The sequence below is a fragment of the Alosa sapidissima genome, chromosome 2 (genome assembly GCF_018492685.1).
Source record: "Alosa sapidissima isolate fAloSap1 chromosome 2, fAloSap1.pri, whole genome shotgun sequence".
Classification (NCBI taxonomy): Eukaryota; Metazoa; Chordata; class Actinopteri; order Clupeiformes; family Clupeidae; genus Alosa; species Alosa sapidissima.
Window position 1 is genome coordinate 39,928,376 of NC_055958.1, and position 26,100 is coordinate 39,954,475.

Here is a 26,100-nt window from a genome sequence, read left to right on the forward strand (position 1 = left end):
GAACTGGCACAGGAAGCCGATGGCGATGCCCCAGGGGCGGCGCAGGTGCTGCCACAGCTTGCCCACCTCCACGGTGCAGCCCATAGCGAACATGACCATGGCCAGCATGGTGGTCAGCACCACGCTCATGACCACGCTCAGCACCGCGTTGAAGTTGCTGGGCGGCACCAGGCACGACGCGCCCGAGCACACCGTGGCGTTCACGTGGCACATCGAGGAGAACGACAACGACGATGGAGGCGAATTGGCCACAGACATGGTTCACACACGCACGGCCGCAATCAATCAAAATCAATGAAATCAAAACACAAATTGGAATAACAGATTGAATAAAAATAACACTTGAAAAAAAAAAAAACGGAATGTGAGATTTGATGCAGAAGTTGGGTTTTAAAAAGCTGTTTAAATCAGAGTGTGTTGAGGGACGGGAGGTGATGAGCGGAGGGGGTCCGTGGGCCGGGAGCGGAGTGGGCAGTCCTGGACGCTGAGGACGAGAGGAGAGGAGAGGAATCCAGTGCTGTCTTCAGCTCTCAGTGTGTGTGTCCTGCGCTTGGCCTCTCTCTTCTCTCAGTACCGGTGACACAGCGAAGCGAGTGGCAGTGGAAGAGGACGAGCGCCTGACTCCACACTCCTTTAATACCCTCCGCAGGGCAGATTTTCTGCCCCAAATCAAAAATTAACTCCTGCCTAACGTGGTTTATGGGGTCAGTGTCCACCGGCGTTTTACGGGATGCCGCCGCGTGGAGAAGAGAGGAGGGGGGGGGGGGGGGAGAATGTCATTGTTACACAAAGTTGATGCACTATAAATGTAATTGCGCCACAGTGTCCCTTATCACTTTTGTGGCCCTTAAAGTTTATTGGCCGCATCTTCCTCATCTCATCCTCACCCTCCTCACCTGTCTCTAGATCACTGTTCACCTCCACCTGGAATAGAGGCTGCACTTCCGTGTGTGTAGATAGATAGATAGATAGATACTTTATTGATCCACAAGGTGAAATTCAAGTGTGTGTGTGTGTGCGCATGTAAGTGTTAAGGACATTTGGGCTAATGCCATCAGCACTGAGGGGAAGAGAGGCTGCCCTTCTCTCTGTGTGTGTGTGAGAGAGAGTGTGTGTGAGTGTCAAGTTAAGGATATTTTGGCTAATGCCATCAGCACTGAGGGGGGAAATGGTCCAATGTATGCATGTGGGCATATACATGTCTGTGTGCGCAACACCATATGTGTCCCCAGGGAAACGAGGACCGTAAAAGTGACCCCATAAAGAGTAGAAACAGTAAAACAGACTCCTTCACAGGAATGTCCTGTACATTTGCTCACGTTAACCTCCCACCACACTCACACACACACACTCTTTTCCCTACTCTCTCCTCACTCCCAAAATCGTCCCCATTTTTCTTTTAACATGTTCAACCTTGTTTTTCTTTCCTAGGACTCTCTTCACTTAATTCAATTCAATGCTTTACCTGCATTGTACAGTATAGCCGAAACTCTCTCTCTCTCATAGCATATCTTATCTTTTGTAAAAACACACCCCATCTTTAAACAGTTCTTATTTTAGATTTTGTTCTGATTTTGTAATTTCCACAGTTCAGGAACTCCTTATTTACACAGATGTACCCCCCCCCCCCACCTTCATTCTGTTCTCTGCCTCTCTTGCCCCCCCCCCCATTCTCTCTCTTCATTATTCTAAGTTAAACTTTAAAAGTACACACACACACACACACACACACACACTTCAGCAAAACATGAAGAAGACCAAAGTCCACAGCTGAAATTCTGGGGGCGCACACATCTTCTATTCTTAGACCTTAAGATTTTCATTTTGTTTCATTTCTTATGCAGGACAGGATTAAAAGCAACAGTGCTGTTACAGTTCGACAGGACAGGATTAAAAGCAACAGTGTTGTTACAGTTCGACAGGACAGGATTAAAAGCAACAGTGTTGTTACAGTTCGACAGGACAGGATTAAAAGCAACAGTGTTGTTACAGTTCGACAGGACAGGATTAAAAGTAAAAGAAGTAGAAAAAACAGCATTACTGTGTTAAACTCACACTCTAGTTATGCCAACAGGCTGCTTTGAGGCCCAGATATACTGTACATCTCACAGTGAGTCGTCGGTGATTCACCACCAACACGCACACACGCACACACACACACATACACACGCACGCACGCACGCACACACACACACGCATGCACGAAAGCAAGCACGCTCCCTCCCTCCCTCGCTTGTTAGTCTCTCGGTCAGTTGAGCGGTCAGATATTCTTTCTGCACGTAGTCTCGTCCATCTCAACAGACTCCTGGGGCTTCTGCTCAGCGGTCAGCACAGCTTCCTCTCTTAGACTTCATCAGTTATTAATCTCCTCACACGGAGATGGTTAACACAGGCCTCATGTATGTATGTCTGTTTAACACACACACACACAAACGGATACATACAAATACATGCAAAAAATGCGCCGGCACACACACACACAAAGTGCACACACACACACACAAAGTGCACACACACAGACACAAATGCAAGTCTATATATATATATATATATATATATATATATATATATATATATATATATATATATATATATATATATCAAAATTATATTTATTAAAAAATAAACATAATCTCAGACTACATTAGAATAAATACATGTTTGGCTCAACTACTATGTCTGCTAGGCTACTGTGATGCAAACACAACAGCAGCTCTGACGTCAACTTCTCCCATGTCCATTTAGACTGTGGACCAAACACACAGGCTTGGCTAGTGGACCAAACACACAGGCTCGGCTAGCAGACCAAACGCATAGGCTTGGCTAGTCCAACTGTCCATTTAGACTGTGGACCAAACACACAGGCTCGGCTAGTCCAAAGCAGTGGAGGCACTTTGAAGTCTGATTTCTGAAGTATAACATACATAGCAAGAGCAAAGCAGAGCCTTATATCTCTCCAGGGCTCTGAAGCAAAGCAAATACAGTCAAAACTGAGCAAACATTATAGCCTTATATCTCTGAACATTCCACTCACTTCTGAGACAAGGTCAGAGGGCAGAGGTCACTGACACAGCAGTCATCTCCAACAACACAGAGCGGGGTCAAAGGGACACCTGGGGCAGGTGAGGGGGGGGGGGGGGGGGGGGGGGTCAAAGGGACACCTGGGGCAGGTGAGTGGGGAGGGGGGGCAGTGTTCACACCTGGGACGTTAGACTTGTGTAAGGCCCACTGTAGCAGGTTGAGAGAGGGAGTCTGGTGCTGAGAGGCCAGAGGTCATCAGGGCTCAGTCCAGGCCAGAGGTCATCAGGGCTCAGTCCAGGCCAGAGGTCATCAGGGCTCAGTCCAGGATCCAGGACCCGCAGCACAGCGCACAGGTCATCAGGAACACGACGCATCAGTGCTGATCAGTGGTGGTAAATGGTGATCAGTGGTGGTCAATGGTGATCAGTGGTGGTCAGTGGTGTGTGTGCATGTGTGTGTGTGTGTGTGTGTGTGTGTGCGCGCATGTGTGCATGTGTGTATTTGTGCATGCGTGTGCATGTGTGTGTGCGTGTGCGCGTGTGTGTGTGTCCTCAGCTGGTAGTCGAATCCATCTGAAGGTTCCCTGTCACGTGGGTGATGAAACACCTGAGCAGGTGAACTCCTGAGAACTGTGTGGAGCTGTCAATCAAACACATAAACACACACACACACACACACACATTTTAAGTAAAGTTTAACACAATGATGTACACATTAGGGGTAAAGGTGACTCCTGGGTTTCCATATGAATAGGCTACCTATGACACAGAATAGTACTTTGGGCCACACACACACACACACAGACACACACACACTAAATGCAGTACAAGTCATACAAGCCAAATTCCGAAAAAGTTGTGACGCTTTGTAAAATATGAATAAAAAAAGCTTTGATTTACGAATCAAAATCGTGTCAACCCTATATGTAATTGAGAATAGTTCAAAGACAACATATCATATATAACAGTTGAAGGAGAGAGATGTGGCTATTTCATGGAAAATATAAGCACATTTTGCATTTGATGCCAGCAACACGTCTCTAAAAAGTTGTGACGGGGGCAACAAAATGCTGGAAAAGTTGTGTCATGATAAAGACAACAAAGTTGGAACATTTCACAACTGAATAGGTCAACTGGAACCAGGAATGGAATAGGTCAACTGGAACCAGGAATAGGAATAAAAAGAGCATTCCAGAGAGACCGAGTCTCTTAGAAGTGAACATGTGGAGGTATTCATCACTCTGTGAACCTGTGTGTCTCTCTTAGTAAACATGTGGAGGTATTCATCACTCTGTGAACCTGTGTGAGTCTCTTAGTAAACATGTGGAGGTATTCATCACTCTGTGTTAACCTGTGTGAGTCTCTTAGAAGTGAACATGTGGAGGTATTCATCACTCTGTAAACCTGTGTGAGTCTCTTAGTAAACATGTGGAGGTATTCATCACTCTGTGTTAACCTGTGTGAGTCTCTTAGTAAACATGTGGAGGTATTCATCACTCTGTGTGGGCAAATGATGAAACAGTATCAGAATATTTATTAGAATATCCCCTTGGGGATCAATTATGTATGTATGTATGTATGTGTGTGTGTGTGTGTGTGTGTGTGTGTGTGTGTGTGTGTGTGTGTGTGTGTGTGTGTGTAGACAGTAAAGTAGCTCCTTGGTACGTGTGTGTGTGTGTGTGTGTGTGTGTGTGTGTGTGTGTGTGTGTGGACAGTAAAGTAGCTCCTTGGTACGTGTGTGTGTGTGTGTGTGTGTGTGTGTGTAGACAGTAAAGTAGCTCCTTGGTACGTGTGTGTGTGTGTGTGTGTGTGTGTGTGTGTGTGTGTGTGTAGACAGTAAAGTAGCTCCTTGGTACGTGTGTGTGTGTGTGTGTGTGTGTGTGTGTGTGTGTGTGTAGACAGTAAAGTAGCTCCTTGGTACGTGTGTGTGTGTGTGTGTGTGTGTGTGTGTGTAGACAGTAAAGTAGCTCCTTGGTACGTGTGTGTGTGTGTGTGTGTGTGTGTGTGTGTGTGTGTGTGTGTGTGTGTGTGTGTAGACAGTAAAGTAGCTCCTTGGTACGTGTGTGTGTGTGTGTGTGTGTGTGTGTGTGTGTGTAGACAGTAAAGTAGCTCCTTGGTACGTGTGTGTGTGTGTGTGTGTGTGTGTGTGTGTAGACAGTGAAGTAGCTCCTTGGTACGTGTGTGTGTGTGTGTGTGTGTGTGTGTGTGTGTAGACAGTAAAGTAGCTCCTTGGTACGTGTGTGTGTGTGTGTGTGTGTGTGTGTGTGTGTAGACAGTAAAGTAGCTCCTTGGTACGTGTGTGTGTGTGTGTGTGTGTGTGTGTGTGTGTGTAGACAGTGAAGTAGCTCCTTGGTACGTGTGTGTGTGTGTGTGTGTGTGTGTGTGTAGACAGTAAAGTAGCTCCTTGGTACGTGTGTGTGTGTGTGTGTGTGTGTGTGTAGACAGTAAAGTAGGTCCTTGGTACGTGTGTGTGTGTGTGTGTGTGTGTGTGTGTGTGTAGACAGTAAAGTAGCTCCTTGGTACGTGTGTGTGTGTGTGTGTGTGTGTGTGTGTGGACAGTAAAGTAGCTCCTTGGTACGTGTGTGTGTGTGTGTGTGTGTGTGTGTGTGTGGACAGTAAAGTAGCTCCTTGGTACGTGTGTGTGTGTGTGTGTGTGTGTGTGTAGACAGTAAAGTAGCTCCTTGGTACGTGTGTGTGTGTGTGTGTGTGTGTGTGTGTGTGTGTGTGTGTGTGGACAGTAAAGTAGCTCCTTGGTACGTGTGTGTGTGTGTGTGTGTGTGTGTGTGTGTGTAGACAGTAAAGTAGCTCCTTGGTACGTGTGTGTGTGTGTGTGTGTGTGTGTGTGTGTGTGTGGACAGTAAAGTAGCTCCTTGGTACGTGTGTGTGTGTGTGTGTGTGTGTGTGTGTGTGTGTGTGTGTGTGTGTGTGTGTAGACAGTAAAGTAGCTCCTTGGTTATCTGCATTATCATGCTCAGTAGTGCAGTCTTGAGAAAATGGGCTCCTGGTGGGGCCAGCCCAGCAAGAATGTGCACACACACTATTCCAAGGTCACTCGGGTGTGTGTGTGTGTGTGTGTGTGTGTGTGTGTGTGTGTGAGTGAGTGTTAGTGTGTGTTAACTCTCCATCTTATCTTATCTTATCTACGCATTGATAGCACTGTGACCTCTGTCTGAATTTGTGTTTAGGTGTGTGTCCTGTGTGTATTTCTGAGTGTGTGTGTGTGTGTGTGATATCCAACAGGAAAAGAGGGACAAGTTGAGAATGCTACATGCATACTGACCTTTGACCTTACCATACCGCTTTACTATTGAGTACCATACCGCTACACTATTGAGTATGCTTCCCTATCCTACTGCACTAAACACTACTGAGTATTTAGGGGGCAGCCGTGGCCTACTGGTTAGCGCTTCGGACTTGTAACCGGAGGGTTGCTGGGATCCCTACCCTACTGCAATACTAAACACTACTGAGTATGCTTCCCTATCCTACTGCAATACTTAACACTACTGAGTATGCTTCCCTATCCTACTGCAATACTTAACACTACTGAGTATACTTCCCTATCCTACTGCAATACTAAACACTACTGAGTATGCTTCCCTACCCTACTGCACTAAACACTACTGAGTACGCTACCCTATTATACTGCATTAACTACTGAGTATGCTTTCCTATCATACTGCACTAAACACTACTAAGTATGCTTCCCTACCCTACTGCACCAAACACTACGGAGTATGCTACCCTATTATACTGCATTAACTACTGAGTATGCTTTCCTATCATACTGCACTAAACACTACTGAGTATGCTTCCCTATCATACTGCTATACTAAATGGTGATGGGGAAATTACTGCCAACGCCAACGTTTCTACACACTTCATTTACACATAAAGCGCTGATCTCTCTCTCTCTCTCTCTCAGTGTTTGTGTGTGTGTGTGTTACCAGTGTGTTTCAAACAGTGTTTGGTGTGGGTGTTGATAAACTTCTGTGGCCAGTTGCACAAAGCACCTTAAGTTTTTCCCTTAAAATCTAATTTAAGGGTCCCTTAAAATAAAATCGGTTGCACAAACACCCTTAAGTTTTCTCCTTTAGGTTTCCTTAACATTTTCCCCTAAGTATTTAAGGTTTTGTCCTTATCTTGTAAGAAATCCCTTAAACTGTTGCACAAACGACCTTACTAGTCTAACTAAGGGGAAAAACCTAAGGGACATCGGACTCTACCTTAACCATATTATTAACTGAATTGGTGCTGATAAATGAAGTATATTAACCACTTTTGACAATTTAAAATAAAACCTCTCCGTTAATAGGGCAGCCGTGGGCCACTGGTTAGCACTCTAGACTTGTAACCAGAGGGTTAAATTTGGGTTAGGTTGGGTTAAATGCAGAGACCAAATTTCCCTCACGGGATCAAAAAAGTATATATTCTTATACTTATACTTAATATGCTTACTCTGTCAAATAGGCCTATCAGAAACATGCCATATTGTTATTGTGTGGTTTATATTAACGTAGGCAAACATTAACAATTCATGTGGATGCCTTGTTAGCCTATGAGCTTCGGTTCAGTTTTCTAGGCAAAACGTTAACAAAACAATGTCTGTTTTTGGTGCACTGATGACGGTCAGGATCAACTCTAACTTGCCAGCTAGTATTGTTCAGTTCATGTATATAACATGCTTTACTCGCTACCTGGATAATTTCTGTGAATATTATTAAGGTAAGATGAACGATAAGATCATAAGCTTTACTGTGTTCGGTGGGTTAACTAACGGCATCGTGGCAACGACAGCTAGGAATCTACAGCTGTTGAACAATCTCTGTGGAAACTATAGAATTTTCGTGCCGGAAAATCCCTTTCAATGCAGTAAATCCCTTTCAATGCAGTAAATGTTTTTCCTTGACTAAGGAAACCATTTAAGGTATTCTGTGCAACACCCTTAAGGAAATCCCTTATCTAATGAGAAATTAAGCCTTAAGGGTTATACTTAAGGGAAAAAAACTTGTGCAACCGGCCACTGGCCCTGTAGCAGGTGTGAGTGTGTGTGTGTGTGTGTGTGTGTGTGTGTGTGTGTGTGTGTGTGTGTGTGTGTGTGTTTTACCTGACTAAAAAGGGCTGGGCAAAGCAGTATTTGGTCTGGGTCTTGATAAGGTTCTGGACCTGCAGCAAGTGTGGGAGGAGGATGCCAGGCCGGACCTTGTCTATTTTAGTCATCACCATCTACACAGAGAGAGAGAGAGAGAGGGAGAGAGATAGTTAGCTATTTATTCAAACACTCCAACTCACCATCAACACACACCAGAGAAAGCCCACTATCACAAAAGATAGAGAGAAAAGGACACACTGAGGGACAGTGTAGAATGGGAGAGTTAAATAAGGACACAATAAGGACACGCTGAGGGACAGTGTAGAATGGGAGTGGTAAATGGTTCAGCTCTTGTTCATTTGCTGTTTCAACAAATCTTCAAGACAACATCAACCCAGAAAATTCTACACCAAAGGGTCTACAGCAGGTGTTCTACTGACACCTACTGGAATTCCCATGAACTGCAGGAGAAGCACTCATATTCCAAACATCTATCTATAAAGCAAGAAGCGTCTGTGTGTCTGTTTGTCCGGATGTCTGTGTGTCTGTGGCACGCATATCTCCCTGACCATTTGTCAGACTGATTTCAAACTTGGCAGGTGTCTTGCTATGGGCATGAGTAAGTGCAGTGCCAAATTTGACGTTGTTTGAATAAGAAATGCAAAAGATATCGTTAAATATCGGTAAAAGAAGCACATTGGCTTTCGCCGCTAGCCCCTCCCCTCCCACACAGCACTGTACTGTAAGCTACCAGTGAGGATAGAAGCAGGGCTTTGGCAGAGCTGGATCAGTGTAGGTTACACGGGTAAAAACTTAACATGTCTGACCTCAACAATAGAGTGAACTCCGCGGATTTTGCAACAACACGCCAACACACACAGGTATGCAGGCTCTTCAAAATGACATAAAAAATGATGTGCAATAATCGGACACTTCGAATAGCCCAGGCTACTTTGGACTGTCTTTAGACTTTGAATAAGCAAACGACAATTCTGTCTCAGAATGCCACACATGCAAAGCATAACCAGCGACAAGCAACGAGTGGCAGACAGAGTGTGATGTCACTTATAGGCCACCAGAGACTGTTTTTGAGTCACACCGTTGCAAATTTCATATGATGCATCACTCCACAAAATGGTTTGTTTTCTCTATCATCAAGTTATTCAATAGGCTAAGCATATAGCCTTGACTCAAAACAGCTGTTAGGATTATGTCAGACAGGCAGGCAGACAGACAGACAGGCAGACAGAGACGTCACTGACCACATAGGGCAGGCCAAACTCCTCACACATCTCCACGGCAACCAGGTCGGCTCTCTGAGGCCCCACAGAGCCATCCACCAATAGGAACGTCCGCACCAGACTGATACAGACAAAAACAGTACAAACAAAACATTAGGACAACACACACACACACGATAATCATCTCCCTCACATGTCTCTATCTTAGTCACACACACACACACACTAGAACAGGTAATGAAATGTATATACTTCTCCCGGGCTTGCAGGTAAGGCTCCACCATGTCAACGAAATCTCTGGGAGCCTTATGGCCGTACCCGGGCATGTCCACCAGAGAAAAGGCCTGGCCCACTCGGAAGAAGTTCATCTTCTTAGTGTGACCCTGGCAGGGAGAGAGAGAGAGAGGGAGAGAGAGAGAGAGAGAGAGAGAGAGAGAGAGAGAGAGAGAGAGAGAGAGAGAGAGAGAGAGAGAGAGAGAGAAAGAAAGAAAGAAAGAAAGAAAGAAAGAAAGAAAGAAAGAGAGACAGAGAGACTTACTTAATTTACAGTTCTGTTAAACATCAATTTATTTATATGTTTGTGTACAATTGAGCTGTGGCAATGTTATTGAAACGTTCATGCCAATAAAGCTTTCTTGAATTGAATTGAATTAAGAGAGAGAGAGAGAGAGAGAGAGAGATGACATCTGTTGAAATGTACATTAAATGAGAACAGCATACAGTCTGGGTTGTGTGAGCTGTGGCTTTGGGTCTCACCGGCGTTTTGGAGACCCTGACCTCCACCTCTGGAGCCAGAGAGAAGAGAGCTCTGATGAGCGATGACTTCCCAACATTACTCCGGCCAATGAAACACACCTGTACACACACGCACACAAGCACTGATTGAAGTGGAATTCTTAGTGTTGCCATCAACGAGCCCACTTCCCAATATTAACACTGCCATGCTAAATGGAACTCGAACTCACACTCTCACAATTTGATATCAACTTATCATAAGACACATTCCCCATGCTATTCAAGTCACTACACACACACACACACACACACACACACCTCTGGCTGCTGTATTTCAGGTACGTGGTCCATTCGGACAGCGGAGGAAGTATAGAGGATGACATGCTTAGCAGAGGGTGTGAAGAGTCGCTCTGCCCGCTGGAGGTCCTCCTCGCTGGGGTGGAAGAGCTGGAAGTCTCCCCGGTCCACGCTGCGGTCCAGATGGCCTTCCAGCGAACTGAAGGGGAACACGACACCTCGCCATTTCCTCTCCGGTAGCCGGCTGACCTGCTGGAATGAAGCCAGGCTGTGGACGCAACGGCAGGTCAGCTGCTGCTGAATCCGGTAACGAAGCAACAACCTGGGTTGCCACAGGAACATCGTCTTTAGCTACCGGTAGCCACAGTGTATTTTCTGTATTTAGCCCTACATACTATTGCGGTGCTTCACTTAGAAACAAACAAAACATTGACCAATGTCAGTCAGTGATAAACGTGTGGTGTTTCAACGAAAAACGTCCGTCTAGAACCATGGTGTATGCCTATTCCAAGGTTCCATCTCTTCATTGTTGATAGCCAATGTATTGTTGTTATTACTACGCTTATTGCAGGATTTTTCCAAATTTATTTTAAACTATTAGGGTAGTGTTCATAGCTACTGTAAATCACGTTTGACAACATTCTCTGCCCAACAGGCTACCATAACCAACCATGTGCCCTCTCTATTTGAAAATTCAAACACTTGATAAATGCATCAATTGATTTATCTGAAGTGTGTTGGCCTGAGAGATATAACATTCAGGAGATGGATGAAGTCACTGTCAGCCTAATTGTCCTCTGTTTCATTGCGAGTGTTAAGAAGATACCATTTCATAGTAGCCAACAACAACAGTGCAATACAATGTGTATAACATCAAGTCCAGTGAAAGATATGGGACTGGCCTATGTGACCATGACAATTTTTGATTGGATTGTGTGCAAACACAATTTCCCTGTCTGCAGACTTCATGTTCATGTCCGTAAATCCGTTTGAATCATAGGCAATATGCCCTCTAGTGTTCAACGCAAAGAAGTGCATTATTTTACTGAGAGATTGGTAGCTTCCGGAGGCATATTCCGGACAGCACAACACCGGAAAAGAGAATTTCGCAAGTACACGGAGATCACGGAGGCTCCTGTAGCAATGCGTGGGTAACGGCGTTTTCGCAAACGCACACAGCTGTATGGAAACAAGGCACACTAATTAGAATTTCGAAACAGCAAATCAACTATGATGAACGAGAGGCTCATTATGTCGGTTTTTCGCCACCCCGTGGTATGGAACATGCGCATGGAACACTACAGAGAGAGAACCAGAACCAATAACGCTTGGAAACAAATCAGCGTTGAACTGAGCCTGCCAGGTAAGTAGTTTGTTATGTTAAAATATGTAGCCATGCTCTAGTCCTACACAGCTAACGTTTACATGGTCAGCAAACAATCTGGACTAATGCAAAACTTTGTTGCGTTACAGCTCATCAATCAGTTATTTTGACTAAAAAGCCTATGACCTAGATTGTGTTGTTTTTTTCCTAATTGCATGTAGCCTACTATTATGGTCTTGTGCTTTGCATCTTTTCCCTGTATTGACAGGCCCCATTGATTTGTCAGCATGCACACAAGTGCAATAGGCTCAGATCATAAGCCAACCTTCCCAACCCCAGTTATGTGATTGGGAACAAAGCCATTTTCACATAACTTGTCTTTGCATTGTGTTTTCACAGAAAAAGACTGCCGGAGGAAATGGCGGGATCTTCGAGACCGGTATGTGAGGGAGAGGAGGGAGGCTACAGAGCCCACCTCCGGTGCCACTATGGCCAGCCACAGGAGACCCTGGGGCGCCGCACCCCTTCTGGCTTTCCTGGACCCCTTCATATCCTCCAGACCGGCAACAGCAACATCAAACCTGCCCAAGATGGAGACTGAAGCTGTGCGTGACGGGCCCAGTGACGTGGAGGCCGAGAACGAGAGAGAATGGACAGACGAAGGTGTGCCTGACCGCTCGAGTGTGGCGAGAGGCCGCGTGAACGAGAGCACACCTGAGGGATCGAGTGTGGCGAGAGGCCGTGTGAACGAGAGTGCGTCTGATGTGACGGTTGTGGTGAGCGAGAGGGTGAATGAGAATGCGGCTGAGGGGCCGAGCACTTTGAAGAAGAGGATAAGGGTGAGTGCGCATGACAGAACAGGTGCGGATTCAGAGCGAGGGCTAGGGGGGCTTCTGGGCAGGAAGCGAAAGGTGGGAGGGAGAGACGTTCTCAGCGAGTTTGAGGCCAACCTCCTGCTGGCCCTCGAGAAGATGAAAACTCCTCCTCCTCCTGCCCCCGTCCAGGATGAAGATGAGCTCTTTCTACTGAGCCTTCTGCCAGCGCTGCGCAGGCTGGACATCAGGGACAAGGCACGAGTGAAACTGGACATACATCGCCTCGTTTACCAAGCGGAATTTCAGCTGTCACAAGGCACGAGTGAAACTGGACCTACATCGCCTCATTTAAGCGGAATTTCAGCTGTCACAAGGCACGAGTGAAACTGGACCTACATCGCCTCATTTAAGCAGAATTTCAGCTGTCACAAGGCACGAGTGAAACTGGACCTACATCGCCTCGTTTGCGGAAATTCCTTGTAAGTAACAGGAAGGCTACACTGGGTGCGTAACTAAAGCGCTCCGTTCGCGATGCGTAAAAATAATTTTAGAAGACTGGTTTATTTTTTTGAACGTGCGCGGCTGCGCGCCGTTGCCACGTCTGGTGTAGTCCATTCAAGTGATCATAGGGGTTGCAACAGACGTAACGCGAAAGGAACGATTCAGTTATGCAGCCGGTGTAGCCCCACTGTTAATAGACCTTTTTCGCAGCAGCCATTTTGACATGAAATGGGATGATGGGAAATGGCTGATGGGAAATGGTACGGCAAGCACAGGTGTAACGTGTCTGTGAACATGGCTGGGAAATGGTATGGCAAGCACAGGTGTAACGTGTCTGTGAACATGGCTGGGAAATGGTATGGCAAGCACAGGTGTAACGTGTCTGTGAACATGGCTGGGAAATGGTATGGCAAGCACAGGTGTAACGTGTCTGTGAACATGGCTGGGAAATGGTATGGCAAGCACAGGTGTAACGTGTCTGTGAACATGGCTGGGAAATGGTACGGCAAGCACAGGTGTAATGTGTCTGTGAACATGGCTGGGAAATGGTATGGCAAGCACAGGTGTAACGTGCCTGTGAACATGGCTGATGGGACAACCAGCCCATTAGAAGCCCAATTGTACACTGACACAGTTGTGAATGTTGGCCTTATTTAAAGGTGCTATAAGCGATGTTGGGTAACGTCACTTCTGTTGACGTTCTAACAAAACAGAGAGCTAGCCCGCTAACTCCCTTCCCCTCCCTCCCTCCTTAACATGCATCTCGTCTGTTATTGGCTGGAACACTCTTTGTTACGTTTCGTGGTGCAGGTTGCATGAGTTTGTTTTTGTTGCCGTTTGCGAGGCCTGGGCTGTATACAGAGACCGCTGTTTTTTTACAGTGCTTTCAGGGGGCAGGCCAAGGGGGCAGGCGAACGTTCGGAGAGCGTAGACACTATGGGCAGATCTGAGGCTAATAGGAGACCACTTCCAGCTAGCCATTCCACTGAAGCCCTTTCAATTTGGCGCCACTTTGACATCAAGTAACGTTAAAACTGAAGCGTTTTAAGTCTTTATATGAACCTTTTCTATTTTCAGAGAAATACAACATTGTGTGATTGGTGTTGTAACCTTGTAACTGACTTTACGGCTGAGTAATAGCATTGTTTTCGGAAAAAAAAGTATATCATGACGAAATTTACGTAATGAGCATGCGACCATTATATTTATTATATTATATTATTATTCTATTCTATTCTATTATATTTTATTATATATTTGTATTTTGTTTGAATATGGGACTGTGTCCCCTACCATCTGACTATGAGTTTACACTTATTTTACGGTCAAGTCAAATATGTGTCAACGTTGTACAACAGTAATAAAATAAAATTGATCTATGAGGCCGAGGGTGACCCAGCCTTCATCACTGATGGCTTTCTATCTGAACAGTAGCCGTCATATCCACGATTCCCACAATTCTTAGCGATTTTACTACACAATCCCGAACTCTATCAAGCTCAACAGTGACCGCCCACCTCCACAACTATTACAAGTTCAAAATGTCAAAATTTATAATCTCACAGTTATGCTTTATTATGTACAGTTTATGAATTTGAATCTTACAATTATGACGTTTAATTCTTTACAATCTAGTATCTTCTATCTTGTCATTTTCACTTTTAATCTCATAATTATGACTTCTGATGTCATAGTTTATGACTCCATATCTTCATAATTGTTGTGACTATATCATAGTTGTTTGCCTTCATATAAACAGCAGGAGCCCTACACACAGATGAGCTTCTCTAAACAGGAGCCCTTTGTGTTGAGAGCATCTCCCATTCCCGCTTCTGTCACCCCTACAGCACACAAGGCCTAATGAAAGAGGCGTGCTTTATTTAAAATACAAATTTATTTAAAATAAAATTTGGGGCAGCCGTGGCCTACTGGTTAGCGCTTCGGACTTGTAACCGGAGGGTTGCCGGTTTGAATCCCGACCAGTAGGCACGGCTGAAGTGCCCTTGAGCAAGGCACCCAACCCCTCACTGCTCCCCGAGCGCTGCTGTTGTTGCAGGCAGCTCACTGCGCCGGGATTAGTGTGTGCTTCACCTCACTGTGTGTTCACTGTGTGCTGAGTGTGTTTCACTAATTCACGGATTGGGATAAATGCAGAGACCAAATTTCCCTCACAGGATCAAAACAGTATGTAGTGCCCAATCAGGCTTACGTACAATTAAACACACAATACTTACTCAATAAACACTGTATATCTGGTTGTAGATAAAAACAACTCTTTACAATCACTTACCTGGAAAATTAAGAGACCGCTGCACATTTGAATATGACTGTCAACTCATTCGAATGACATCAGAAAAATGTGCAGTGGTCTCTTCATTCTTTATATGTATGTGGGTGGATGACAAATAAGCCTGAAAAAAGGGATTTAAAAAAACTTCAAATATCATCCCTAAAAAGTGTTTATATGTGTTGCTGTATCTCTAAACTTGACTAATATACATTTTTTTTCAAAAAAAAAAAAAAAGTGAAATATATATTTATATGTCAATTTGTCATGTTAGTGCCTAAAATTGTCATATGGTGTGACGTGAAAATAATTTGAAATAAAATGAAAATTAGATACTTTTTTCTACTTTAATTTATGTCACTGTACATTTTAATCATGTTTGCTTTGATTTGCAACATTTCCTAGTCAAGTTATTTTGTCAAGGTGGAGAATGCTCCTAAGTGTAACCAGATATTTTAGCTTAATTCTGATATTTCTTGTAAGAACTCACTCAAAATTCTTGAGGTTCTTGCAGATACCATTTCCTTTGTGTGCTATTGATGTTTTAATGATTTTTCAATTATAAAGTCTTTTTTTGTGACATTATTTAATGTCACACCAAATGACATGGTGTCACGCCATATGATGAACTGCACCACTCCACCATGTGTCAGAGCAAAACAGGGTTTTTAATGACAATAAAATCATTAACAATGAATTTTGAAGTCACTGTATGAATGGTGTATGCGTGTAACAGCAAAATAGATGAAAGTTTAGTATTTATTTTTTAAACTTACATGGCATGGTAACATAAAAGAAAAAAAGTATGAGAAATATGAATTGTACAGATACATTTTTTTCCCAATTATCACAGATTTAAAGGAGAATTCCGGTGTGATATTGACCTAAAGTGTATTGAAACATGATACCGAGTGTGAACGTATGTCTCATAGCCCATCTCGACTTGTCCCCTGCACTCCAAAATCTGGCGCTAGTTAGCCGATGCTACCAACAAGATAAGGGATCAGATTCCAAAAATAATTCAGTGGAAATGCATGGATTCCAGTTTCTTCCAGTAGCAGCAACTGGAATCCATGCATTTCCACTGAATTATTTTTGGAATCTGATCCCTTATCATAGCTGTTCATTCTTACTCGTTGCTCGACTTATCATGACTAAATTCAAGATGGCTGCAAACGCTAAACTTCGTGAAGATACTGTCTGTATAAATCGTCTTGTAAGTAAACTACCAGTGCTTTTTCAAAGTTCTCAATGTCTCGTTTTAAATGTCAGGGCCCTCGGAAGTCTACCAATGAAGTGTGGAGATACATTGAGCCTCGTAAATGGGTGTAAAACAGTGATTTATTTGCATGGCTAGCCCGATGCCGAAGCACCACTATTGAAAAAGATGTTGGTAGCATCGGCTAACTAGCGCCAGATTTTGGAGTGCAGGGGACAAGCCGAGATGGGCTATGAGACATACGTTCACACTCGGTATCATGTTTCGATACACTTTAGGTCAATATCACACCGGAATTCTCCTTTAACAAAAAAAACATATAATATCTGAATTTAAAACATGTTTTTACAAGAACTTTTATGTAAAAATGCAATTTGGTCATAGGGTGTGACAGAAATGTCATATTGTGTGACTTGAAAAAAGCTGTCACACCATATGATGCAGCGTCACACTATATGACATTTTGACAGTTAAGCTCATTTTCTAGACAGTTAAATACAGCTAACTATTATTTAGCATGCAACTGACCACATGGCAGCAGTGCTTTTTAAGAATTCATGAAGAATATTTGTGGAAAATAGCTACTTTTTAGGCAAATGATGTCACACCATAAGACACTAAAATTTGGCCACGATTGATGATGTCCAATTCAAAGCTTTTTATATAAAAATCTAAAAAGCAGAACTCACCTCTTGACCATGCCAATTACTCCTGACATTCTATTGTTACTTCCTGATTAAGCAGGGTCCTCTTCACAATAATAATGTCCAAATGAATGCCCGGTCAAAATATACAATATAGTGTCACACCATATGACAACCATTTTATGGTCAAAATATATCAAAGTCAAAGTCAAAGTCAGCTTTATTGTCAGTTTCTTCACATGTTCCAGACATACAAAGAGATCGAAATTACGTTTCTCACTATCCCACGGTGAAGACAAGACATATTTTACCAATTTAAGTCCACAGACAAACATAACATTCAAGTAAACAAAAAAGTAAGTAAGTCCATATATTTGATTATAACTTAGTTGGACAGCATGCATAAACAAAAACTTTCTGTGGTTGTAAAAAACATCCAATTATTTTATATGCATGGTAAAACTTTAAAGTAATTATACTTTTTATGGATATACACTCTTTTTAGGAAGTTCGCACACATGGTGGACAGTCACACCATATGACATTTTTTATGTTTGGATGATTATTTTAAGTCAAAAGTGAAATACAAATCCAATAAATTTAATATGACAGAACTTGAACCTACCAGACCTACAACATTTCCATATCAATTCTTAACAATTGCCATTTTTTATAAGTGTGTGACACATGGACAGTCTGAATTCTGCTATTTGTCATCTACCCACGTGTGTGTGTGTGTGTCTGAGTGTTTTATGTCATATTACCTGACAGACTCCATCTTTTCCATCTGATTTGCTGCAGGTCATATGGGATGTGTTAAAGCACTTCTTCCATGCCTTTTTGCATTTCCTGACCTTGTCCAGCGTGACTGTAGCTTCATACAGGACACTCTCTGCTCGTCGTCCAGGGACTCTGCGTCCCCACCCAGCTATCTCACACATCGCACCTTGTGGGATCTTCTCAGTATTCGTAGGGAGCTCCAGCACCTTCACAGCCTCGTTCAGCTGAGCATTGGTCTTCAGCTGAGGAGTGTACAGTACACAGACAGTATGTTTATATGACACTTGAAAAAATCAAATTATTGTGATAGCCCGACTAGAAACCAGACAAAATCAAAGTAATTTTATTGACAAACTAACACACCCAGATAATGCAAATGAAAGTAGAATAACTCCTGCATGTATACGCTGAATTGGACTCAAACTGGCTAATGCACTCTGTGCATGGGAACTTCTGCACAACACTGCAGCACTGACGTGGTTGTCTTCAGCCTTTTTTGCAAGCCTTACTTAAGCCTTATGCCACACCGATGTATACCCTTAATTGCACCTTATTTTCTACATTTGAACATCTCCTGAATGTCTACAACAAGTAATGTCAACTATTTATCTACACTGATATTGTCACTTGTTAGCAAGCTAATGTCGAAAGTTTTGGTGTTGATGCACAGGAAGGGAGGAAAATCACCACTTAGCTTAGTGGAGTAATACATGCATACTTTGGTCAATAAATCGGCTCCAGTGCATGTATACTCGGACAAGTTGTCCAGTTAAATGATCTAGTCAAGCTATAACTGTAACACACAGATGTTGAGCTATAACTAGCTTGACTTAACTGTGCATGTAAATGTACATGACTATGTGTCATGTTGTATAGTACAAGAACACACAGAACCTTAACTCATTGAGTGCCAAAAACGTAATATTACATTTTTCCTTCCCATGCGTTGAGTGCCTTAGGTTGTTTTTTTTTTTATTACGAAACTAGACACTCTAACACACCTTATATGTGATTTTGGGAACTCTGTGATGAATGGAAATGAAATATATGATGATCAAAAACTCATGAAAACACACAATCTACATTTTATCTGGACATTTTATCATAACTCGGTTGCCGCTTTGGGTCGAATCAGTGACGCATGCACGTCAGCTCAAAACCAGGCCATTGTCGTGGGTCTATCACTAGGTGGCAGTCTCGCCAGGTCACTTTACAGGCAACACTTCATATTTCATGAAAGACGTTATATCTCCATTTCTAGAAAAAAAACAGCGATTTTGATGAAAACTAGCCACTGTTTAGCTTGGGATTTCTCAGGAACAGAGGCGTGTAGAAATACACGGTTTGCACCCACCGAGAGCTTAAAGTCTCACCTTTCAAACGAGCCATTGTATGTGTTCATAGCTATAACACAGAATATGCTGTGGCTGTACAAAAATCATCAACAATGGTCTAGATTGCTGCTACTCTAAGACAAAGCTTCCGAAAACAGCTTGGCATTCAATGAGTTAAGACAAGGACAAAACAAGGACCATATTTGATCCCACAGGGAAGAGCTTACCCATCAGCTCCATCTGGAGCCCATAAAGTATGTCAGGGGGCTCTCTCATATGAGAGGAACTAATTCACATCAAAATGGTCTGATCGTGATCGATTCACATTTAGTAGGATATAACAGTGTTATTCATAATAGAAGAAGTGCAGTAAGTCATCGGTATGATGCTTCATGTAAGGGATAATGTGTAGAATGCCGGTCATTGTTGGGAAAATAAGTCCCGACAGCTGACTTATTTTCCCAATAATGACCGGCGTTCGTATTATCCCGCTTATTACACGGCTACTTGCCAAACCGAAACAATAAACACCCCACGATATGACTTTTAGCCTACATAGCCTAGACTATTTGTTACCGTTCATCGTGGCTTTTGCTGAGAAACAAATAGTTCGCAACAACACACGCTGAACACAGGCTCAAACATTATTTAGAACACAGCTGATCAACCGTCTGCTTTTTTTGAAGTTCCAGTAGTTGCGGAGTGATATGAAAGACCTGAATTAGAAGCACAAACTCCGTTGCCATTGACAGCGTTCATTATTTTTTCAGAGGTCCTTTAGTCGAAAATAATGACCGCTAGAAATCCCATTAAAGTCAATGGAGCATTCTACTTGCATTGTGAAGAGCCGTGTAATAAGTGGAGGTTAATGTAATGCTTGTATGAAAGAAAGTGACTCACCTTCAGCAGCATGACGCCATGTTCAAAAGTCCTGGGGACGTAGTTTGGGTGAGGGATGTAGACACAGACGTCGAATCGCTGTTGACTTATCTCCCTCTTACTGATGTTGTCAGGCACGCGGGAACCTATTTTTGACCAGGGGTGCTGAATAACAAAAATAATGGATGTCCGACGATCATATGGTGTGTTGTGAAGACATCGTCCCAATTATGTGTTGTGATCTCGCCGCTGGAGCAAGATTGGTGTCGTGAAGCCTTGCGCACGCACAGTTCGACCCAAAGACTGTGCCCGATGAGTGCCCATAAAACATTGGTATATGGCCGCCGAGTGGAGGGACTTGCCTAAAAGGACTTTGGCCTATATCAACCATAGGCCTACACACTTGATCGCTATAACATAGCTGAAACCACGCTACGGTTCTTACAGTAACTGACTCACGTTCACGTTGATCTCTATAACTGTTAATTTTTAGTAGCCTAGCCTATATTCGAACCTATCCATAACCCTTTTTTGCTATTTGACTCATCATTTCACATACAAAAATATAAATAATGTCAGACAGCGAATTAGTAATTATTTAAAAAAATATATAATCATTTTTAAAAATCTATCTCCTGCCAGCAGGGGGTGCTGCAGCACCCCCCTTCCCGCGCCCTTGGATGTTGTGGGCTCCCAGCACTACTGTTAATGGCCTAAAACACAGAGAAAACACCTGACGTGCTACATGCTACTGTAACGGTATCGAGGTGGTATGTAGCTGTGCAGTATGTACTGTACGTTATGGTAAACCTCCCTCCCAGCGACCTCAAGAGACGTGCTAGTGAGAGATACTAGCACCCATTTGTTTTAGGTTCCTTGCCAGCGCGCCTGCATCCTAATCCAATATGGGAAACTTACTACCATAGGACACATGTCATTGTGTGTTAATTAGTGCTGTCAAACGATTAAAATTTTTAATCACGATTAATCGCTGAATTCCTATAGTTAATCACGATTAATCACATATTTTATCATATGATTAAAATTCTATTATTTTGCATTTCTGAACTTTCCAGGAGTCCATATTAACAATAAAGCAATTATTGTTTATCTTCATTGGGATTCAAATGAAAGCAAAGCAAGTTACTTTATTAACTGAACTTTAAGACATTAGGTCTATTTGATTATTTCAAATCAAATTTCAAAAGATGTGCAGCAGACCTGAGGCAACACAATATATTCTTCAGAAATATAGCTGATATAAACTGAAATAAATGCTACTGCAGAAGTGCATGCACAAAATGTAGGCCTACACACATTATAAAGGGCATAACGAACAGAAAATATTATATTCATGCTATATTCATTATCTTTGAGTTCAGTTGAAAATAAGGAACTTTTCAACATGAGTGCATTGCCATTTTATAGGCCTACAGTCTATGGTGCACTGTCACTTGCCACACACATCAACGCCGAAGTTTTTAACAGGCAAACACTGGATGAACAATGGATTTTATGGAGCAGCGACCAAATATAACTGAATTGTGATTTACACAGCTGCAAAGTGCGATGCTGGTGTGCGGAGTTGTATTGAAAATAATGGAATCTAATGTAAATGAATGTCGAAAGCAGAGTGCATCGCAAATAGTAGCAGCCAAAGAGGAATGTTGATAACAGAACAAGTGACGGTGAAAAAATCTTTGGCGGCACACAACTAATGCGTCAGCCTAGGCTACTACTCTTTGGCCGGCTCGTTAGCCCAACCAAGTGTGTGCAGCATGCCTTTACGTAGCCTACTAACGGCGCATCATCATAAAGATACATTTGATCTGCATCACGCCCCATTAGTTATTAATTCACAGGGCATTCAATCATTTTACTAACACGGCAGTTATGAAGAATTGTGCTTATGTAACTTACTCATGTCGAAACGATGTATATTACCAACCTTATTCGTTTGCAATTCCCCGATGTATTATACAAATTTAGCATGTACACTTACCATAATATCCCATGCAAAACGGTTAGCTTGCTAGCTAGCTAACTGTGGAACTTCAGTATAACATACCCAATTATCTCACCTAGTTCTAGGAAATAGGCTACGTTCATATTACAAGTGATAGAATGAATGTGTGACTTATGTTTAGTTGATGTTATGACATAAAGTAAAGTTAAGCTTGCTAGTCAGCCACGGGCAGTTTGACTGTGCCTATCAATACTTACAACCGGACCCGCCTCACACAGAGCAGGTTGTTTGCGCCATGCCCCTTTTGAGGGGAAAACATTCCCTCAGAACAAGCCAGAGTGAACCGGTAGACATGTACCAACCACACAGCTAAGAACCCCTCCCTGAGTTTCTTTTGCCTACCATGTCCTCAAAAAAAATCCTGACAGAAGAAAATTATGGCTACAAGCCATAAGAAGAGAAGACCGTATGACACTTCTGGTCACTGAGTGGGGTTGTTGCACCACTTCGTACTCGGGAGACTGAAGGGACATTTTTTTTATATTAATTGAATTAAGCTTTTGTAGGTATCTTTCACGGTCAACGACCGGCAAAGTGGTTATGTATTGAGTGGTCATATTGATGTGTTATTTTTTGTTATTATTTACTCCTGCGATTTCTGTACGAATTACGTTTATTGACCCTAATTTGCGTTGGAGTTAATGAGAGGGGTTGTTTGTTTTCCCCCCGAAAGGGGCGGGAACGTTTGTCACGAGTCAAGTTCCCGGATGTGCCGGTCTAACGTATACATTCGTGACACTCCTGTTAGTAAACTGGAGAGCAAAACATAGGAATATGGTCACATTAATCCCATAAACACACAGATAACTCTTACACCAACCTTATTTTGTGCCTTTTATTCATGTTTGTTTCAAGATTTAGCAAGTTTACTATAAGCACGTTTCGCTCTCCACTTTGATGCAGCATAGATTTCCATTATATCAGTCATCTTCCCCCTAAAAGGGGGCGTGTATGCAGCACATACAAAGTTCTGTTCCATTCCATTCGTCAGTGCGTATTGTTTAGTTTCCGGTCTGGCTAGATCGGTGTGGTGTTGTAGTTGTTCTAACGTTACTAGTTGTTGCAACAGCATGTGAAAAAACTACAAAGTTTGTTACACCAAAATGAACGTTAATCTTAAAGCACAGTGCTGTCAGTTAAACGCGTTATTAACGGCGTTAACGGAAACCTATTTTAACAGCGTCAATTTTTTATCGCGAGATTAACGTTCATTTCAGCAACTGTCAGTATGACATCCTCTGATCAGCACTCCTTTCTATATAACAACTCCTGCGTCTGTGGTATAATGGCACCAGGTAGATTAATAGGACCCTCCTGCAGACCTCAGTTGTGTCCAACCCATTAATCAACAAACAGTAAGATGCAAAGGTCACCAGCAGAGGGAGCCAGTGTAGGCTGCTGCCATTATGTGGGTTTGGAACACGAACAGTGATCAGATGTCAGGCTGTCTGAGTTAGTGGACTTTAATAGTGCTAAAGCATCCACCCATGATCATGCTTTATCATAAATAAATCTCTCACATTTCACACATAACCATGATCATGCTTTATCATAAATAAACCTCTTACATTTCAGACTTAACCAAGATCATGCTTTATCATAAATAAACCCATCACACATAACCATGATCATGCTTTATCATAAATAAACCCATCTCACATTTCACACATAACCATGATCATGCTTTATCGTAAATAAACACATCTCACATTTCACACATAACCATGATCATGCTTTATCATAAATAAACCCATCTCACATTTCAGACATAACCATGATCATGCTTTATCATAAATACATCTCTCACATTTCAGACATAACCATGATCATGCTTTATCATTAATAAATATCTCACATTTCACACATAACCATGATCATGCTTTATTAAGCAATAAGCCCTGAGAGTCCGTAGGTTACACTGATTCTACAACAGCTAAGGGGCATTGTTAGGCACGACGCGTTAGCGGAGTAAAACCCCCCTTAGCTGTTGTAGATTAAGTGTAAACTACGAGACTCGAGTGGCTTATTGCTTTTCTAAAACTGTACTGTAATACCTGTACATTTACTAAAATACCTGGCAAAGTTTCATAAAGTAAAGGTACAGCAACTAGAAATATAACAAGTTATTCCTAGATAATCATTCTTCCGCCAAGAAATATATTTCCTCTATCTGAATGGTTGCTTTTGTATTAAGTTAAGGTAGCACAGTAATATAGAACGAAATGCGGTCAAGGTGTATGTTTGTGCTGACTTAACCATGATCATGCTTTATAATTAATAAACCCATCTTACAATTTAGACATAACCATAATAGTCAAAGTCAAATGTATTTGCCTAGCACATTATTATACATAATTGTCATTTAATGTGCTTCACACAAACAGAACATAGAACCCCGTAGACTTCCGCTGAAGAGCTTGTTTCATAGAGAAGACAAAAGGTCAGAGTGTGAAGTTGAAACAGAGTGTGTCCTGTTCTCTGTGGAGGCAGAATGACAAGGTGTGTGTTTTGTGTGTGTGTGTGTGTGTGTGTGTGTGTATGTGTGGTTGGTGACATTGTGTGTGTCTGTGTGTGTGTATGTGTATGTGTGGTTGGTGACATGATGTGTGTGTGTGTGTGTGTGTGTGCGTGTGTGTGCATATGTGTGGTTGGTGACCAGGTGTGTGTGTGTGTGTGTGTGTACATATGTGTAGTTGGTGACGTATGTGTGTGTGTGTATATGTGTGGTTGGTGACATTGTGTGTGTGTGTGTATATATGTGTGGTTGGTGACGAGTGTGTGTGTGTCTGTGTGTGTGTGTGGTTGGTGACATGGTGTGTGTGTGTCACCTCAGGGTTCTCAAATGACTCAGATCCAACACCACCCGTCATTCCAAATGACTCAGATCCAACACCACCCGTCATTCCAAAACTCACCTCTCTCTCTCCCTCACTTCCTCCCTCTCCCTCACTCCCTCTCTCCTTCCACTTCTCTCTCTCTCTCTCCCCCTCTCTCTCTCTGCTACAGGACTGCACTAACCCACGCTATCTGGCAGCTGGCTCATCCAACGCAGTCAAGTTGAGTCACTTCTTCGATAAGGTGACTAAATACTCTGACTCATATCTCAAACCACACACACACACACCTGAAGCCACGGCCATGGCCTGCAAAGAGAGGCGGCCGTCTCCACATGGTGGTCATAAAAAGCATCACCAGTGCCACACACACACACGCACACAGACACCAGTGCCATAGTAGCATAGAGCCTCATAATGATGTGTTTGACTCCCTCAGGTTATAGAGAAGAGATATTTTACTAAGGACCCAAGCCAGGTAAGTGTGTGCTATATACTGCCCCTCTCAGTATGCTTCTCTTTCTCTCTCTTGCTCTCTCTCACTCTTTCGCTCTCTCACTCTCTCTGTCATTCTGTCTCTCATTGCATCATTCAGACGAATGCACATTGCATTGGAAGCAAATTGCAGGCCTTTATGTAAAACGTGCAATACAAATATGCAGTTGTAAGTGAGTGAATCAAACCCATGCACTTGTAAATGAGTGAATCAAACCCATGCAGTTGTAAATGAGTGAATCAAACCCATGCAGTTAAAAGTGAGTGATTCAAACTGTTTTTTCCAGCTCGCAGGTTTCACAGACCGAAAGCGTTTCAACTTCAAGAGTCTGCACTACGACTGAGCCTGACTGCAAGACCACACACACACACACACACACAGGGGGCTGTGGTTTCCTCTACTGCTAGTTCAGCCATTGCCATCAACCCTTCTGCCATTTGCTCTCGTTTGGTCTCAGCTAGCCTCCTCATTTCTTGTACAGACAGCTCAAAACAAACTAAATAAAGCGTCTTAGCACTCACACACTCTTACTTACACTCGCCTCGTGACCCGTGATCCGCCTTTAAGCCCCAACGT

At 42.9% G+C, this 26,100-nt stretch overlaps 4 protein-coding genes across 8 annotated transcripts in view; 1 reads left to right on the forward strand and 3 right to left on the reverse strand.

The window, feature by feature from the left end:
• slc10a2 (solute carrier family 10 member 2) overlaps positions 1–499 on the reverse strand; it is a 5,218-nt gene extending 4,719 nt beyond the window's left edge. Inside the window, exon 1 of the mRNA XM_042071118.1 lies at positions 1–499. This exon is cut by the window's left edge and continues 149 nt beyond it. Coding sequence (XP_041927052.1) covers positions 1–258 — 258 coding nt within the window. The 5' untranslated portion in view covers positions 259–499.
• A 2,096-nt stretch (positions 500–2,595) lies between these two features.
• On the reverse strand, positions 2,596–11,506 carry gtpbp8 (GTP binding protein 8 (putative)). Of its 2 annotated transcripts, XR_006025193.1 has the most exons (7): positions 10,407–11,506; positions 10,110–10,208; positions 9,606–9,736; positions 9,375–9,474; positions 8,128–8,246; positions 3,162–3,660; positions 2,596–3,113 (listed from the first exon to the last, which is right to left on the reverse strand). XR_006025193.1 is itself a non-coding variant. In XM_042071150.1 (6 exons), exons 1-6 carry the CDS (start codon positions 10,725–10,727, stop codon positions 3,573–3,575), a joined length of 858 nt encoding a protein of 285 aa, XP_041927084.1. In that variant the 5' UTR covers positions 10,728–11,506; the 3' UTR covers positions 2,596–3,572. The 2 variants fall into 2 exon arrangements, 1 of the variants encoding a protein (XP_041927084.1); XM_042071150.1 differs by having other exon boundaries at positions 2,596–3,660.
• On the forward strand, positions 11,489–25,881 carry LOC121690909. Of its 4 annotated transcripts, XM_042071135.1 has the most exons (6): positions 11,489–11,748; positions 12,109–13,003; positions 17,977–18,222; positions 25,201–25,272; positions 25,468–25,506; positions 25,811–25,881. In XM_042071135.1, the coding sequence occupies exons 1-2, from the start codon at positions 11,616–11,618 to the stop codon at positions 12,906–12,908; spliced, it is 933 nt and encodes a 310-aa protein (XP_041927069.1). In that variant the 5' UTR covers positions 11,489–11,615; the 3' UTR covers positions 12,909–13,003; positions 17,977–18,222; positions 25,201–25,272; positions 25,468–25,506; positions 25,811–25,881. The 4 variants fall into 4 exon arrangements, with proteins under 4 accessions (XP_041927069.1, XP_041927070.1, XP_041927071.1 ...); XM_042071136.1 differs by lacking the exon at positions 17,977–18,222; XM_042071137.1 differs by lacking the exons at positions 17,977–18,222; positions 25,201–25,272; positions 25,468–25,506; positions 25,811–25,881 and adding an exon at positions 13,589–14,545 and having other exon boundaries at positions 12,109–13,540.
• Positions 17,931–22,209, reverse strand: LOC121697527 (granzyme B(G,H)-like). The gene is made up of 3 exons (XM_042079074.1): positions 22,171–22,209; positions 20,190–20,333; positions 17,931–18,197 (listed from the first exon to the last, which is right to left on the reverse strand). The coding sequence occupies exons 1-3, from the start codon at positions 22,171–22,173 to the stop codon at positions 17,931–17,933; spliced, it is 414 nt and encodes a 137-aa protein (XP_041935008.1). The 5' UTR covers positions 22,174–22,209.
• Positions 25,882–26,100: the final 219 nt, after the last annotated feature.

Excerpts from the sequence above, each read along its gene's own strand:
- gtpbp8 (XM_042071150.1), bottom strand. The coding sequence starts at position 10,727 with ATGTTCCTGTGGCAACCCAGGTTGTTGCTTCGTTACCGGATTCAGCAG. Across the intron at positions 9,475-9,605 it reads TACCTGCAAGCCCGGGAGAA|TCTGGTGCGGACGTTCCTAT; the intron begins GTATATACATTT and ends TGTCTGTATCAG. Across the intron at positions 3,661-8,127 it reads GCCCAGCCCTTTTTAGTCAG|CTCCACACAGTTCTCAGGAG; the intron begins GTAAAACACACA and ends TTTGATTGACAG.
- LOC121690909 (XM_042071135.1), top strand. The coding sequence starts at position 11,616 with ATGATGAACGAGAGGCTCATTATGTCGGTTTTTCGCCACCCCGTGGTA. Across the intron at positions 11,749-12,108 it reads CGTTGAACTGAGCCTGCCAG|AAAAAGACTGCCGGAGGAAA; the intron begins GTAAGTAGTTTG and ends GTGTTTTCACAG.
- LOC121697527 (XM_042079074.1), bottom strand. Across the intron at positions 18,198-20,189 it reads ATGGCGTCATGCTGCTGAAG|CTGAAGACCAATGCTCAGCT; the intron begins GTGAGTCACTTT and ends TACACTCCTCAG.